General features: G+C 43.7%; 1 protein-coding gene across 3 annotated transcripts; it reads left to right on the top strand.

Moving 5' to 3' along the window:
* The first annotated feature begins 5,476 nt into the window (after positions 1 to 5,476).
* LOC115138599 (cell division cycle 5-like protein) lies at positions 5,477 to 15,215 on the top strand. 3 transcript variants are annotated; one of them, XM_029675621.2, is made up of 19 exons: positions 5,477 to 5,668; positions 6,039 to 6,142; positions 6,285 to 6,446; positions 6,539 to 6,666; positions 7,320 to 7,419; positions 8,065 to 8,191; positions 8,274 to 8,365; positions 8,507 to 8,651; positions 8,771 to 8,965; positions 9,117 to 9,265; positions 9,776 to 9,944; positions 10,026 to 10,190; positions 10,282 to 10,362; positions 10,467 to 10,601; positions 10,681 to 10,785; positions 13,014 to 13,211; positions 13,317 to 13,379; positions 14,106 to 14,255; positions 14,368 to 15,215. In XM_029675621.2, the coding sequence occupies exons 1-19, from the start codon at positions 5,624 to 5,626 to the stop codon at positions 14,473 to 14,475; spliced, it is 2,421 nt and encodes an 806-aa protein (XP_029531481.1). In that variant the 5' UTR covers positions 5,477 to 5,623; the 3' UTR covers positions 14,476 to 15,215. The 3 variants fall into 3 exon arrangements, with proteins under 3 accessions (XP_029531481.1, XP_029531476.1, XP_029531478.1); XM_029675616.2 differs by lacking the exon at positions 14,368 to 15,215 and having other exon boundaries at positions 13,506 to 14,196; XM_029675618.2 differs by lacking the exon at positions 14,368 to 15,215 and having other exon boundaries at positions 13,589 to 14,196.
* Positions 15,216 to 15,487: the final 272 nt, after the last annotated feature.

The following is a 15,487-nucleotide window of genomic DNA, read 5'->3' on the forward strand; positions in this document are numbered from 1 at the left end:
CAGGGTTCTTCCGAATGGCTCCTATACACAAAGAAAGAACATGGAGTTACAGTTGAATCCCACATGGTCTTAAACACGTTTAAGAATTTACTTAAGTACACAAAACAAATGTAACACATTTAATATCAGAAACAAGTTCCTGAAACAGGCCTCATCCCCTGCCCAGGCGGCGGTGATGGCAAGACTGTTTGACAGAATGCAAGGTAGCATCTGCCACACTGTCGAATTCAGGTCCTTGGCACCCATTACAGCCAGAAACCTAAGATACAAAATGCAAGATAAATATTTGTGGTGACAGTTGAAGGACTGATTGCAGATATTTTCAATAAGTATTTACATTTAAGTTGGTAACAGTTATGTTCTTTCCTTCATGTCTGCCGCCCAAACTTGGCACGTTTGGCCCGTTGTCCAACCTGCACAAGGTCCTATCTGGCCAGTTCAACTTCCTGTGTATTCGTCTGCTCATAGTGAACCACAAAGGCCAGCATTCACAGCGAATGCAGAAACCACTCCAGTAGGTAGATGGGACGTGCCCATGAATTTGGTTCATGGTATTGTTTACTTCAAACGACCAACACATAGTAATCTGAGAAATGTTTTCTTGCACTTTTTTAAAAACGTTTGTTTTTCCACTAACGTTTGTCATCATGCCCGTGTGGTGTTCTGTCTCACGGTGTTACTTACAAACAAGCGCGAAATTGAGTTATTTTTCACCATTCTACCTACCAGGGTTTTATCCAGATGCTGCCTGTGGTCTGCGGCTATCAAGAATTATGTTTATGGTGACCAAAGATTAGAAGGATTTTCAGGCTGAACGGATTTTCGACGACAGCTGAGATGTGATGTGATACCTTCACAACAAAACAGGAATATTCTTGATTAGAAGTAACGTAATGTTATCTGGACTAAGTAAATAACCTATGTTAGCTAATTTACAGTTCTGGCAGTCACTGCTAAACTGGTAACGTTAGTTACCTTCAGCAGAGTAAACGTGTTTGTCTTTTCACTCTAGTTTTGACTAAGGTTAGCAAATAAGAATAACTCAATATAGTATTGTAGTAACATATTAACACATGTAATAACGCATTCACTGACTGTTGCCTGCCTGTGGCCAAAGCATGATAGAATAGCTTGCACACTGTGTCATAAACCTTCCCCTCCCCCTGTCCTTCTTTTAGATACTAACACTGGTACTACCCAGTACGGGGGACTGACTGAGATAACATATACACTGAACATAAACACTGAAATTCCTAAACATACCCTCACCCCTTCGGGGACAAGGAACTCTGTCAAGAACCAATGGGATACGGACATCAGGCTGGAGGGGACTGTCTATCACCTACAAGCAACCTACCCGAAGCCAGGACTACCAGAATCTACCTACGTCATTCTATGTATAAATTCTCATGCACGCTTTGTCTTCGGCGCGCGTTCCAGGGTCTCGCTCTGAGTCAATTGAACAGCCCGTGCACGCCTGAGCAATACTTTTCATTGTAATAAACAGCCTTATATATATATATTTTATTCCACCGTGTCCTGGTTCATGACCGAGTCCAGTTCCTCCAATCTTATCATCAACAGTATCCATCTATTCTACCCTTGTATGAAAAACATTCTGTTACTAAAAATATAATTGTCGATATAGCTAACTCACCCTTGGTGTGTTGGTAGTAATGATGAATGTGTATAAATTGTCTATAGTTGGTTACAGAGTATGTGAGCGGAGTTGAGCTGTCGGAAATCCCGCTCATGGAGCACTGCGCTCCCATGTCCTTTCCAAACGCTCTGTTAAAAACCGCTCCGCACTCACAGGGAAAAAAACTGCCGTTCCAAATTAATTGAAAACCCCCAATTTAACCAACACCCATCTATTTTTGTGACTACCTTGACCTACGTTTTGGTTTTGAATTATTCAAACCAAACCATGGGATTTGAATTAAGTATTTTAATAAACATGAAAAGGTGAATGTATGAAGTGGTCATTTTAAATAAGCTAAATGTCATATTAAACAGCAAATAAACACTAAATAGGTCAGGAGCCAGACAGGGAGCCAAAATACATTAATTTTGGTTATATTATTTAAATTTTAAACTGGGTGGTTCAAGCCCTGAATGCTGACTGACTGACAGCTGTGGTATATGTATACCACGGTATGACAAAAAATGTATTTTTACTGCTCTAATTACGTTGGTAACCAGTTTATAATAGCAATAAGGTACCTCAGGGGTTTGTGATATATGGCCAATATACCACGGCTAAGGGCTATGTCCAGGCAATGCCTTGTGCCTAAGAACAGCCCTTAGCCGTGGTATATTGGCCATATACCACACCCCCTCCTGCCTTATTGCTTAATTATATCAAGGCGTATAGCCTACAAAGAAATACATTGTAAAGCATTTGCGAGTGTGCCAACTGGATGCTTCACATGTATACATCCCGTGAAACATCTGTCTCCTTGTTCTGTGTATTTATTGCTCTATTTGTGACAATAGAAAGTCGAATTGAGTTAATGCGCACTTCAGAGTAGCCATCCACTATGTAAATATGTCTGCTAGAATGCGCCAATAAAATCTTGCTATCTCGTGCTTGACTTTGCCCACTATGACTATTTATAGATCGGCAGGTAAGGATGCTCTGGCTAGATGTTCTTTACTTTTTTTAAATATTTATTTTGAAATGTAACCTTTTTAACTAGGCAAATCAAGTTTTATTGGTCTCAAATACATGGTTAGCAGATGTTATTGCTAGTGTAGCGAAATGCAACGATGGCCTAACCCGGATGACGCTGGGCCAATTGTGCGCTGCACTATGGGACTCCCAATCCCGTCCGGTTGTGATACAGCCTGGAATCGAATCTGGGTCTGTAGTGACGTCTAAAGCACTGAGATGCAGTGCCTTAGACCGCTGCGCCACTCGGGAGTCAATTTACCATTCGGCCATCAGATTTGCTACCAATGCTCCTTATAGGGCACATCACTGCACTCTATACTCTTCTGTAAACGGGTCATCTTTGTATACCCGTTGCAAGACCTTCTAGTTTATGCTTATTTATAAAACCCTAGGCCTCACTCCCCCCTATCTGAGATACCTACTGCAATCTAATTGTATTTGTCACATGCACCGAATACAGCAGATGTAGTAGACCTTACAGTGAAATGCTTAATTAAAAAGCCCTTAACCAAAAATGCAGTTTTAAGACAATAGCAAAAAAGAAAAGTAAGAGATAAGAATAATAAATGGTTACAACACTCATTCTGCCAGTCACGTTCTGTTAAAGGTCCCCAAAGCACACACATCCCTGGGTCACTCTTTTCATTTCGCTGCGACTGGAACAAGCTGCAAAAAAACACTAAAACTGGACAGTTTTATCTCCACCTCTTCATTCAAAGACTAAATCATGGACACTCTTACTGACCTTTGTGGCTGCTTCACGTGATGTACAGCTGAGGTCGGAAGTTTATATACACCTCAGCCAAATACATTTAAACTCAGTTTTTCACAATTCCTGGCATTTAATCCTAGTAAAAATTCCCTGTCTTAGGTCAGTTTGGATCACCACTTTATTTTAAGAATGTGAAATGTCACAATAAGAGTAGAGAGAATGATTTATTTCAGCTTTTATTTCTTTCATCACATTCCCAGTGGGTCAGAAGTTTACATACACTCAATTAGTATTTGGTAGCATTGCCTTTAAATTGTTTAACTTGGGTCAAATGTTTCAGGTAGCCTTCCACAAACATCCCACAATAAGTTGGGTGAATTTTGGCCCATTCTTCCTGACAGAGCTGGTGTAACTGAGTCACGTTTGTAGGCCTCCTTGCTCATACACGCTTTTTCACTTCTGCCCACACATTTTCTATAGGATTGAGGTAAGGGCTTTGTGATGGCCACTGCAATACCTTGACTTTGTTGTCCTTAAGCCATTTTGCCACAACTTTGGAAGTATGCTTGGGGTCAATGTCCATTTGGAAGACCCATTTGCAACCAAGCTTTAACTGATGTCTTGAGATGTTGCTTCAATATATCCACATACCTTTCCTCTCTCATGATGCCATCTATTTTGTGAAGTGCACCAGTCCCTCCTGCAGCAAAGCAACCCCACAACGTGATGCTGCCACCCCCGTGCTTCACGGTTGGGATGGTGTTCATCAGCTTGCAATTCTCCCCCTTTTTCCTCCAAACATAACGATGGTCATTATGGCCAAACAGTTCTATTTGTTTCATCAGACCAGAGGATATTAATCCAAAAAGTACAATCTTTGTCCCCATGTGCAGTTGCAAACTGTAGTCTGGCTATTTCAATACGCGTTTGGAGCAGTGGCTTCTTTCTTGCTGAGCGGCCTTTCAGGTTGTCGATATAGGACTCGTTTTACTGTGGATATAGATACTTTTGCACCTGTTTCCTCCAGCATCTTCACAAGGTCCTTTGCTGTTGTTCTGGGATTGTTTTGCACTTTTCGCACCATAGTACTTTCATCTCTAGGAGACAGAACGCGCCTCTTTCCTGAGTGGTATGACGGCTGCGTGGTCCCGGTCCCATGGTGTTTATACTTGTGTACTATTGTTTGTACAGATTAACATGATACCTTCAGGCATTTGGAAATTGCTCCCAAGGAACCAGACTTGTGGAGGTCTACAATTATTTTCTGAGGTTTTTGCTGATTTCTTTTGATTTTCCCATGATGTCAAGCAAAGAGGCACTGAGTTTGGCCTTGAGTTAGGCCTTGAAGTTAAGCCTTGAAACACATCCTCAGGTACACCTCTAATTGACTCAAATGATGTCAATTAGCCTATCAGATGCTTCTATTGCCATGACATAAATTTCTGAAATTTTCCAAGCTGTTCAAAGGCACAGTCAACCGAGTCTATGTAAACTTCTGACCCACTGGAATTGTGATTAAGTGAAATAACTGTAAACAATTGTTGGAAAAATTACTTGTCATGCACAAAGTAGATGTCCTAACCGACTAGCCAAAACTATAGTTTGTTAACAACAAAATTGTGCAGTGGTTGAAAAATGAGTTTTAATGACTCCAATCTAAGTGTGTGTAAACTTCCGACTTCAACTGTTTTGTAGTCTCTACCTTCTTGCCTTTGTGCTGTTGTCTGTGCCAAATAATGTTTGTACCATGTTATTGTGCTACCGTGTTATTGTCATGTGGTGTTGCTACTATGCTGTGTTGTCATGTGTTGCTGCCATGCTATGTTGTTGTCTTAGGTCTCTCTTTATGTTGTGTTGTGGTGTCTCTTGTCATGATGTGTTTTGTCCTGTATTTTAATTTTTAACCCCAGCCCCCGTCCCCTTTTTGGTAGGTCGTCATTGTAAATAAGAATTAGCTCTTAATTGGCTTGCCTGACCTGCTTTTTTAATAATTACTCATTTGTTTGCATGTGAAACGACGGGCTATGGGCTATCTTGGTTAAGTTATAAAGATCTTATAAAGATACTTTGCGCACTTCCGGTGGCCGCCATATTGATTTTTTTGTGGATGTTGATAACACACGTTCTTAAATCGATGTTCAATTTTATGTCCAACTTTTCGTATTATTGTTTTATATTGTGGTATCTGGTTATTTATTTATAGTTACTACCTGAAGGGTAGCAACACAACAGCCAAGATGCCGCGTATCATGATCAAGGGGGGTGTATGGCGAAACACCGAGGTAAATTGTTGTAGCTAACGCTAGTAACTTACGTCTGCTGCTAACTAGCTTCCAACTAATATACAACATTTTTAGTTAACTAAGTCAACTCCAGGTTAATGAACTACCATGTAAATGTATTCACTGAATTAGCTACTCGACACTGCATCACTTTAGCTAACATTAGCTGGCTAGTTGGCTAACCACATTAACGTTAGTCGTAATAGCTCACTAGCTGAACTTCAATGCAACGTTAGCTAGTTGACATTAGTTAACTAGTAATATCTACTAGTTAACGCAGTCTTTAAATTATAGTTGTCTGCAGTTGAAACTGAATTTTCCTCGGGGATCAGTGAACAATAAAATATTACATCCTCCCTCTTTCTCCCAGGATGAAATACTGAAGGCAGCGGTGATGAAATATGGGAAGAACCAGTGGTCTCGTATTGCCTCCCTGCTGCACCGCAAGTCTGCCAAACAGTGCAAGGCCCGCTGGTGTGTGTGTGTGTGTGTCTCACGTTAAACCCGGTGTGTGTGGCATGCATGATAAGCTGAGCCCCAAAGGAGACAGAGTGGTTTTTGTGAGTGTGTGTGGATACAGTTCTGTTTGTATCTAATGTGCTGTTTTTGTGTGTAGGTATGAGTGGCTGGATCCCAGCATTAAGAAAACCGAGTGGTCCAGAGAAGAAGAGGAGAAGCTGCTCCATCTGGCCAAGCTTATGCCCACCCAATGGAGGACCATTGCTCCTATCATAGGACGCACCGCTGCCCAGTGTCTGGAGCACTACGAGTTTCTACTGTAAGACCCACGCAAAAACACTTTCTGTGTTCAGAGAAGACCTCTTGGCATCCATGTTCTTATGCATTTTCTTGGTGCGTGTGTGTGTATAGAGACAAAGCAGCCCAGAGGGACAATGAGGAGGATACAGCTGATGATCCCAGGAAACTGAAGCCTGGAGAGATCGACCCCAACCCTGAAACCAAGCCCGCTAGGCCTGACCCTGTGGATATGGACGAAGGTACATTTATTTATTTATTTTTTATTTAACCAGGTAGGTAGGCTAGTTGAGAACAAGTTCTCATTTGCAACTGCGACCTGGCCAAGATAAGCAAAGCAGTTCGACACATACAACAACACAGAGTTACACATGGGACAAACAAACATACCATCAATGATACAGTAGAAAAATGATATACAGCATGTTCAAATGAGGTAGGATAAGAGAGGTAAGGCAATAAATAGGTCATGGTGGCAAAGTAATTACAATATAGCAATTAAACACTGGAATGGTAGGATGTGCAGAAGATGAATGTGCAAGTTGGGTTACTGGGGTGCAAAGGAGAAAGATAAATACAGTATGGGGATGAGGTAGATTGGATGGGCTATTTACAGATGAGCTATGTACAGGTGCAGTGATCTGTGAGCTGCTCTGACAGCTGGTGCTTAAAGCTAGTGAGGGAGGTAGGTAGGAGTCTCCAGCTTCAGAGATTTGTGCAGTTCGTTCCAGTCATTGGCAGCAGAGAACTGGAAGGACAGGCGGCCAAAGGAAGAATTGGTGCAATGCTTCTTCGGCTTGTTGCTGTTCAGTCAACTTTCATGGTTTATTCAAATTAAATAAATAAGACCAAACAAGCTATTCCTGACTTTGTGTGTGTGTGTGTGTGTGTGTAGATGAGCTGGAGATGCTGTCTGAGGCCAGAGCTCGTCTGGCCAACACTCAGGGGAAGAAAGCCAAGAGGAAGGCCAGAGAGAAACAGCTGGAGGAGGCCAGGTATATACACACCAGCACGAATTTGTGTTTCAAATAAGAGCTGTGTCATGTAAATACAACAAATGCAGGATTTGTGAACTGCATAACGGTCAGCATGAATTTCAGACCAGACATTTCTGAGTTTGCTCTCATAGTGAGGGTACTCGATTAAGCTGGCCTGGTGCCTAGTGGGTGTAGTTTGCACCGGGTGAAAAGTGATTGCATTCATTTTGGAACTGGGCTGCCTCCAGGCGTGAGCCAAGCGCCCCGTTCTGGCTGACGGCAGCGTTGTCTCAAAACACAAGTGATGTAGGTTAAGCACGTGGATTAATGAGTAGGATTCTGTTTTCACATGCAAAAGTGATTTATTTTGATAAAACTATTTTGCCTTCCCAATGAAAACGTGTTTGAAAATTCAAACGTTTATTTGATGGAATAGAGATATGTTTCTGAACGATGCATCATTCTGCCTTGTTGACAACAGGACCGAGTGGCGCAGATTACTGTTCAATTTGAGCAGGGCGTGTGTCCATCACCGGTTTTGCACGTTCATAGCCCGTTGCAACCCGGTCCATCTTAATCGAATCCCCTCAATACCTACCACCAAATCAAGAAAACGTTCAACCCTGACAAACATACACGCCCTCTCTTTCTCCTCACTCCCAGACGACTGGCTGCTCTACAGAAGCGCAGGGAGTTGAGGGCAGCAGGCATCGACGCTCAGAAGAAGAGGAAGAAGAAGAGAGGAGTGGACTACAATGCTGAGATTCCCTTTGAGAAGAAACCTTCTCAGGTAACACATTACACACACATACATCAACGTGTGTGTGACGTGTGTATTATCAGGGCTAAGTGTTAATATATTATGATTCTAGGGTTTCTATGACACCAGCATGGAGCTCTATGAAGGTCTGGAACCAAACTTCAAACGCCTGAGACAACAACACCTGGACGGAGAGCTACGCAAGTCAGTCACACACACACACACACCCAACTTGTCGAATGCCACTAGTATGATCTGATTGGGCCATTTATAGATGGGATAATTTGACCGTTTGAATGTGAGGAGGAGAGAGCTGTGTGTGCCTGACTTTGTGTGTGTCCTCAGTGAGAAGGAGGAGAGGGAGAGGAAGAGGGATAGACAGAAGATCAAGAAGAAGAAGGAAAGTGATCTTCCGTCAGCCATCCTCCAGACTAGCGGAGTAGCGGAGTTCACCAAGAAACGCAGCAAACTGGTGCTGCCTGCACCACAGGTAACAACGCTATGACTGTGTGTGTGTGCGCATCTCTGATGCATAGCTACGGGAAGTAGTGAAGTTTTGTCAGGCCAGAGACGTTTGACTGCGTGTCTGGTGTTGTCTGGCGTGTGTAGATCTCTGATGCGGAGCTGGAGGAGGTGGTTAAGCTGGGTCAGGCCAGTGAAGTGGCTCGTCAGACCGCTGAGGAATCTGGGATCACTAACTCCGCCTCCTCAGCCCTACTGTCAGAATACAGCCTTTCCAACAGCGCCATGACAACTGGGCTACGCACCCCCAAGACCCCTGCCGCGCAGGACAAGATACTACAGGTACACCCAGTCACTCTCCCTTTTTCTCTGTCTCAGGGTATATGAGGAAAGCTGTCCACGGTACATATTACCATACAATGTAAATTATAACATAAAATGAATGCCAATACAATACCTCTGACAACATCTCTCTCTCTCTCTCCCTCTCCAGGAGGCCCAGAACCTGATGGCTCTAACTAACGTAGACACTCCTCTGAAAGGAGGTCTGAACACTCCTCTCCACCAGAGTGACTTCTCAGGAGTCACACCCCAAAGACAGGCAGTACAGACACCGAATACTGTACTGACCACACCTTTCAGGTACACACGCACACCAGTCACACACACCACCTTGCATCCCACTGGTGGCTTGCCTCTGGAGCTAAGCAGGGTTGGTCCTGGATGTTGGAGGGCCAGTAGGAGGCACTCTTTCCTCTGGTCTAAAAGAAATATCTCAATGCTCCAGGGCAGTGATATGGGACATTGCCTTGTGTAGGGTGCCGTCTTTTGGATGGGACGTTAAACGCGTGTCCTGACTCCCTGTGGTCACTAAAGATTCCATGGCACTTATCACAAGAGTCGGGTTGTTAACCCTGGTGTCCTGGCTAAATTCCCAATCTAGCCCTCATATCTTCATGGCCACCTAATCATCCCCAGCCTCCAATTGGTTCATTCATCCCCCCTTCTCTCCCCTGTAATTATTTCCCAGGTCGTTGCTGTAAATGAGAATGTGTTCAGTCAATTTACCTAGTACAATAAATAAACATGCAAGCCATTCTCCCACACACCTTATTCTGTACTGACTAGTGACACACACTATTGCTGTTGTAGAACCCCGGGTCCAGGGTCTGAGGGCGGTATGACCCCCCAGGGAGCATTAACCCCTAAAGGACCGGGTACTGTGACCCCTGGAGTAACCCCTGGGCGCACCCCTCTACGAGACAAACTCAACATCAATAGTGAGGAACAACTAGCAGACCCTGCCTACGCTAGACATCTGGTAACAAACTACTATTGAAATGGCTACTGTTTCGAATTCGTTTGTGTGTGTGTAACTTTTATTTTGTGTGTATGTGCGTAGCAACGAGAGTCGAGGGAGCAGCTGAAGCTGGGTCTGATGTCGCTGCCGATCCCCAAGAACGACTTTGAGATCGTTCTACCAGAAAACGCAGAGACTGAACTGGAGGAAATGGAGACGGAGACCGGATACATGGAGGACGCCTCAGAGATAGAGCTACGCAATCGGGTAACACTCAGTCACACAGACCCACATGCATACAACTCACATAAAGCTCTACTCTTGACTATCCCCTTTTGTAACTGTGTGTGTGTTGCAGGCTGCCCGGGATGCAGAGCAGGAGAAAGAGCTGAAGCTGAGACACACTGCTGTACAGAGGATTCTACCCAGACCATCAGAGGTAAGCACACACAGTGTGACTCTCACACACAAGAGTTCAAGTGCTGCATCACCTCCCCTTCCCAGCTACAGCATTAGTGACAAAACTAATGCAAAATTGTGTAGGTGAATGAGTCTATCCTGCGTCCGTTGGGAACAGATCCTCTGTCAGAACTGCAGCAGGCTGAGGAGATTATCAAGAAGGAGATGATCACTATGCTGCACTTTGACTGTCTACACCACCCACCAGCCAACCAACAGGTAGGTGTATACACATACATAAACACACACAGCGCTGCGTTTGGAGCAGAACTAAAGTACTTTGTTTATCCAACCACAGCGCAGCAAACAACGAGGGCCTGCCTCCACCTCCAACAACGCAGAACACATTGCCCACCTGGACAGACACCCCTACAAGCCAATCAGCAATGAGGAGCTGGCACATGTAAAACACACACACACACCCCTACTAGCCATTGTTTCCCAAGATTTAATGTAGATCAGTGTTTCCCAACCTGTTTCCCCTGCAATGTCATGGTCTCCATCTGCTGTGTTTTAGTATGCCTCAATCCTAAAAATGAATAGGAAAACTGTCTAAAAAATAGGAAAGCTGGACACTGTCTAGATGGAGTGTTAGGTATGGGTACGGTTAATCGAATATCCGAACGGACGTTAGTATTGGCTTACTTGAGTTCATTTTCAGATTTTTTTTTTTAGGCCTTTTTAAAACAATGAAAAAGCTTTGTCTAAATTACATTTTAAATGATCCTTGTGATGTTACCTACAAGGATATACCATGACATTTGAAATTCTTAATATAATGAAACCACTAACTTTTGAATGTATACTGAACAAAAATATAAACGCAACATGCAACAATTTCAAAGATTATACTGGGTTCAAATCAAATCAAATTTTATTTGTCACATACACATGGTTAGCAGATGTTAATGCGAGTGTAGCGAAATGCTTGTGCTTCTAGTTCCGACAATGCAGTAATAACCAACAAGTAATCTAACTAACAATTCCAAAACTACTGTCTTATACACAGTGTAAGGGGATAAAGAATATGTACATAAGAATATATGAATGAGTGATGGTACAGGGCAGCATACAGTAGATGGTATCGAGTACAGTATATACATATGAGATGAGTATGTAGACAAAGTAAACAAAGTGGCATAGTTAAAGTGGCTAGTGATACATGTATTACATAAGGATGCAGTCGATGATATAGAGTACAGTATATACGTATGCATATGAGATGAATAATGTAGGGTAAGTAACATTATATAAGGTAGCATTGTTTAAAGTGGCTAGTGATATATTTTACAGTTCATATAAGGAAATCGGTCAATTGAAATACATAAATTTGGCCCCGACTCTGGATTTCACATGACTGGGAATACAGATATGCATCTGTTAGTCACAGATACCTTAAGGGGAAAAAAGGTAGGGGTGTGACTCAGAAAACCGGTCAGTATCTGGTGTGCACCAAATTTGAGAGAAATAAAAGCTTTTTGTGCATATGGAACATTTCTGGGATGTTCAATTTCGGCTAATGAAACATTGGACCAACACTTTACATGTTGTTATCAATGTAGTTTTTATAATGGTGCATTGAGTTACAGCTGCCCATTTGGCCCTCCAGGCTGCCCAGACATCAGTATGCTGTTTTTCCCACTTCAAATGGCAATTACAGGCGTCAACATAATGGAGTTTCTACAAATCAAATTTGATTAGTCACATGCGCTGAATACAAGTTGTAGACCTTCCAGTGAAATGCTTACTTACAAGTCCCTAACCAACAATGCAGCTTTAAAAAATACAGATAAGAAATAAAAGTAACAAATAATTAAAGAGCAGCAGTAAAATAACAAACTATATACATGGGGTTACCGGTACAGAGTCAATGTGCGGGAGCACCGGTTAGTTGAGGTAATATGTGCATGTAGGTAGAGTTACTGCCTCACACAGGAAGCAGCGCAGGTCCTAATCCAGGCACTTGTCATCTCCCGTCTGGATTACTGCAACTCGCTGTTGGCTGGGCTCCCTGCCTGTGCCATTAAACCCCTACAGCTCATCCAGAATGCCGCAGCCCGTCTGGTGTTCAACCTTCCCAAGTTCTCTCACGTCACCCCGCTCCTCCGCTCTCTCCACTGGCTTCCAGTTGAAGCTCGCATCCGCTACAAGACCATGGTGCTTGCCTACGGAGCTGTGAGGGGAACGGCACCTCACTACCTCCAGGCTCTGATCAGGCCCTACACCCAAACAAGGGCACTGCGTTCATCCACCTCTGGCCTGCTCGCCTCCCTACCACTGAGGAAGTACAGTTCCCGCTCAGCCCAGTCAAAACTGTTCGCTGCTCTGGCCCCCCAATGGTGGAACAAACTCCCTCACGACGCCAGGACAGCGGAGTCAATCACCACCTTCCGGAGACACCTGAAACCCCACCTCTTTCAGGAATACCTAGGATAGGATAAAGTAATCCTCCTCACCCCCCTTAAAAGATTTAGATGCACTATTGTAAAGTGGCTGTTCCACTGGATGTCTTAAGGTGAACGCACCAATTTGTAAGTCGCTCTGGATAAGAGCGTAGAGTAACTTTGTCCACGCAATGTGGACATTTGTGTGAGATGTGTAAATAATAGTGTGTGTGACTTCTCCCCTCAGGCCAGTGAGTTGCTGAGCCAGGAGATGGAGGTGGTGAGGGCAGGTATGGGTCACGGGGACCTGTCCATGGAGGCCTACAGCCAGGTGTGGGAGGAGTGTTACGGCCAGGTGCTGTACCTCTCCGCCCAGAGCCGCTACACCAGGGCCAACCTGGCCTCCAAGAAGGACCGCATAGACTCTCTGGAGAAGAAACTAGAGGTGAGACCACATACACACCCTATCATGTCCTTTTTACACTAGAAGCTGCTGGGCCGTAGGTAACTCATGATGTATACCACATGTTTATGATGTGTGTATTCCTAGATCAACCGAGGCCACATGACGTGTGAGGCCCGTCGCGCTGCTCGTCTGGAGCGTCGTCTCAAGGTGACTAAACACTTACCTATACTCTTTCTGTATGTCTCTCAAACTGTTTCTAGACGGTACCATTGCTGTGCTGTAAGGCCTACTGAAGCAGCATGGTGAACTGTGGGAACAGTGATATGTGTGTAGGTGTTACTAGGAGGGTACCAGTCCTGTGCTGTAGGTCTACTGAAGCAGCATGGTGAACTGTGGGAACAGTGATATGTGTGTAGGTGTTACTAGGAGGGTACCAGTCCCGTGCTGTAGGTCTACTGAAGCAGCATGGTGAACTGTGGGAACAGTGATCTGTCTGTATGTGTGTAGGTGTTACTAGGAGGGTACCAGTCCCGTGCTGTAGGTCTACTGAAGCAGCATGGTGAACTGTGAAGAACAGTGATATGTCTATGTGTGTAGGTGTTACTAGGAGGGTACCAGTCCCGTGCTGTAGGTCTACTGAAGCAGCATGGTGAACTGTGGGAACAGTGATATGTGTAGGTGTTACTAGGAGGGTACCAGTCCCGTGCTGTAGGTCTACTGAAGCAGCATGGTGAACTGTGGGAACAGGGATATGTCTGTATGTGTGTAGGTGTTACTAGGAGGGTACCAGTCCCGTGCTGTAGGTCTACTGAAGCAGCATGGTGAACTGTGGGAACAGTGATATGTCTGTATGTGTGTAGGTGTTACTAGGAGGGTACCAGTCCCGTGCTGTAGGTCTACTGAAGCAACAGTGATATGTCTGTATGTGTGTAGGTGTTACTAGGAGGGTACCAGTCCCGTGCTGTAGGTCTACTGAAGCAGCATGGTGAACTGTGGGAGCAGGTTGAGCAGGCAGCTACGGAGCTCCACACCTTCACTGAGCTGAAGAAACAAGAAGACACAGCGATACCCCGCAGACAAGAGGTACACATACTTTCACACACCCTGCCATATCACACAAACACCACATATCTAGACACACAATCAGCTGACAAAAACTGCAGCCTGTGTTTATTGGACTTCATTTTCTCTTTAGGCTCTAAGGGAGGACGTGGAGAGACAGCAGGAGAGAGAAAAGGAGCTTCAGCAGAGATATGGAGACTTGCTGCTGGAGAAAGAAGCTCTGCTGTCTGCTAAATACTAACACACAACCCTACTAGAAACCCCATATATGCTTTCTATACACACACACACACACAAATCACAACATGTTAAGCAAATGCACACATACTGGAGAAAGTGTCTGCTCAAACACAGGATCATAGCAACCCTCGTCTTACCCTCTAATTGTGTGTTGATAGGTAAACATATTTACAAGTGAATGATCTATTGGAGCTCTGCCTCTTCATGTCATATTGATGTCATGGTCCAGTGCTTAGAGCATGCCCAGTAGTTGCCTAGTGTTGGTCTTTCCTCTGGTGAATCAGTGTCTTTTCAAATTATCAATACAAATCTGATTTCTCCCTAAGACCTGTATGTGGTGTTTGTCTGCCCCTAGGATTTTCTACCTGCAGCAAACCTAGTGGATAATGCTGGAAATACCAGTAAAAGCAAAGTGCCTCTCAAAGCATGGCCTATGAAATGTATAGAGAAACATGTTCTTAGCAGTGTTGTCAGGGCTATTGGATGATAAACTGTTTTCCTACAGTTCACATAAGTGTTGGAAGATTCCATATTGACGGAAAGCTATCTTTCTATCTTTGCTGAGATTTTCATGCAAATATTCTGGAATCAGCATGAAGAAAATATGCACATTTTTCCCAACAGTGGTGTTTCCTCCAAATGAACTTGTTGCGGATTTTTTTTAAATAGTGCTTGATGACACAATGTACTTTTTTATTTAAGTTTTCATGTACAGAATAAAATTTAAATGTTTCCATTGCATTTAACTCTACTGATAAGTTTTTTCAAACTGTTGCATTAAATACCAAATGTACGTACTCTAGCCAACATGAGATTGTTGTGGATAAGAGAGAGAATATTTTAATTTGTGAAACAGCAGTCAAGCATCGATCACGTCACCAGAATAAGACCCTCAATATTTATTGGAATGGAGCATCAAGATCACTGCACTTTCACAACTTATTTCAGCTGTAGCTTAATAAACTGCATGGTTTTCCAAGTCGTAGTGGGAGGACCACACACCATGTTCACAT

Source organism: Oncorhynchus nerka, linkage group LG12 (genome assembly GCF_034236695.1).
Source record: "Oncorhynchus nerka isolate Pitt River linkage group LG12, Oner_Uvic_2.0, whole genome shotgun sequence".
In the NCBI taxonomy this organism is placed as follows: Eukaryota; Metazoa; Chordata; class Actinopteri; order Salmoniformes; family Salmonidae; genus Oncorhynchus; species Oncorhynchus nerka.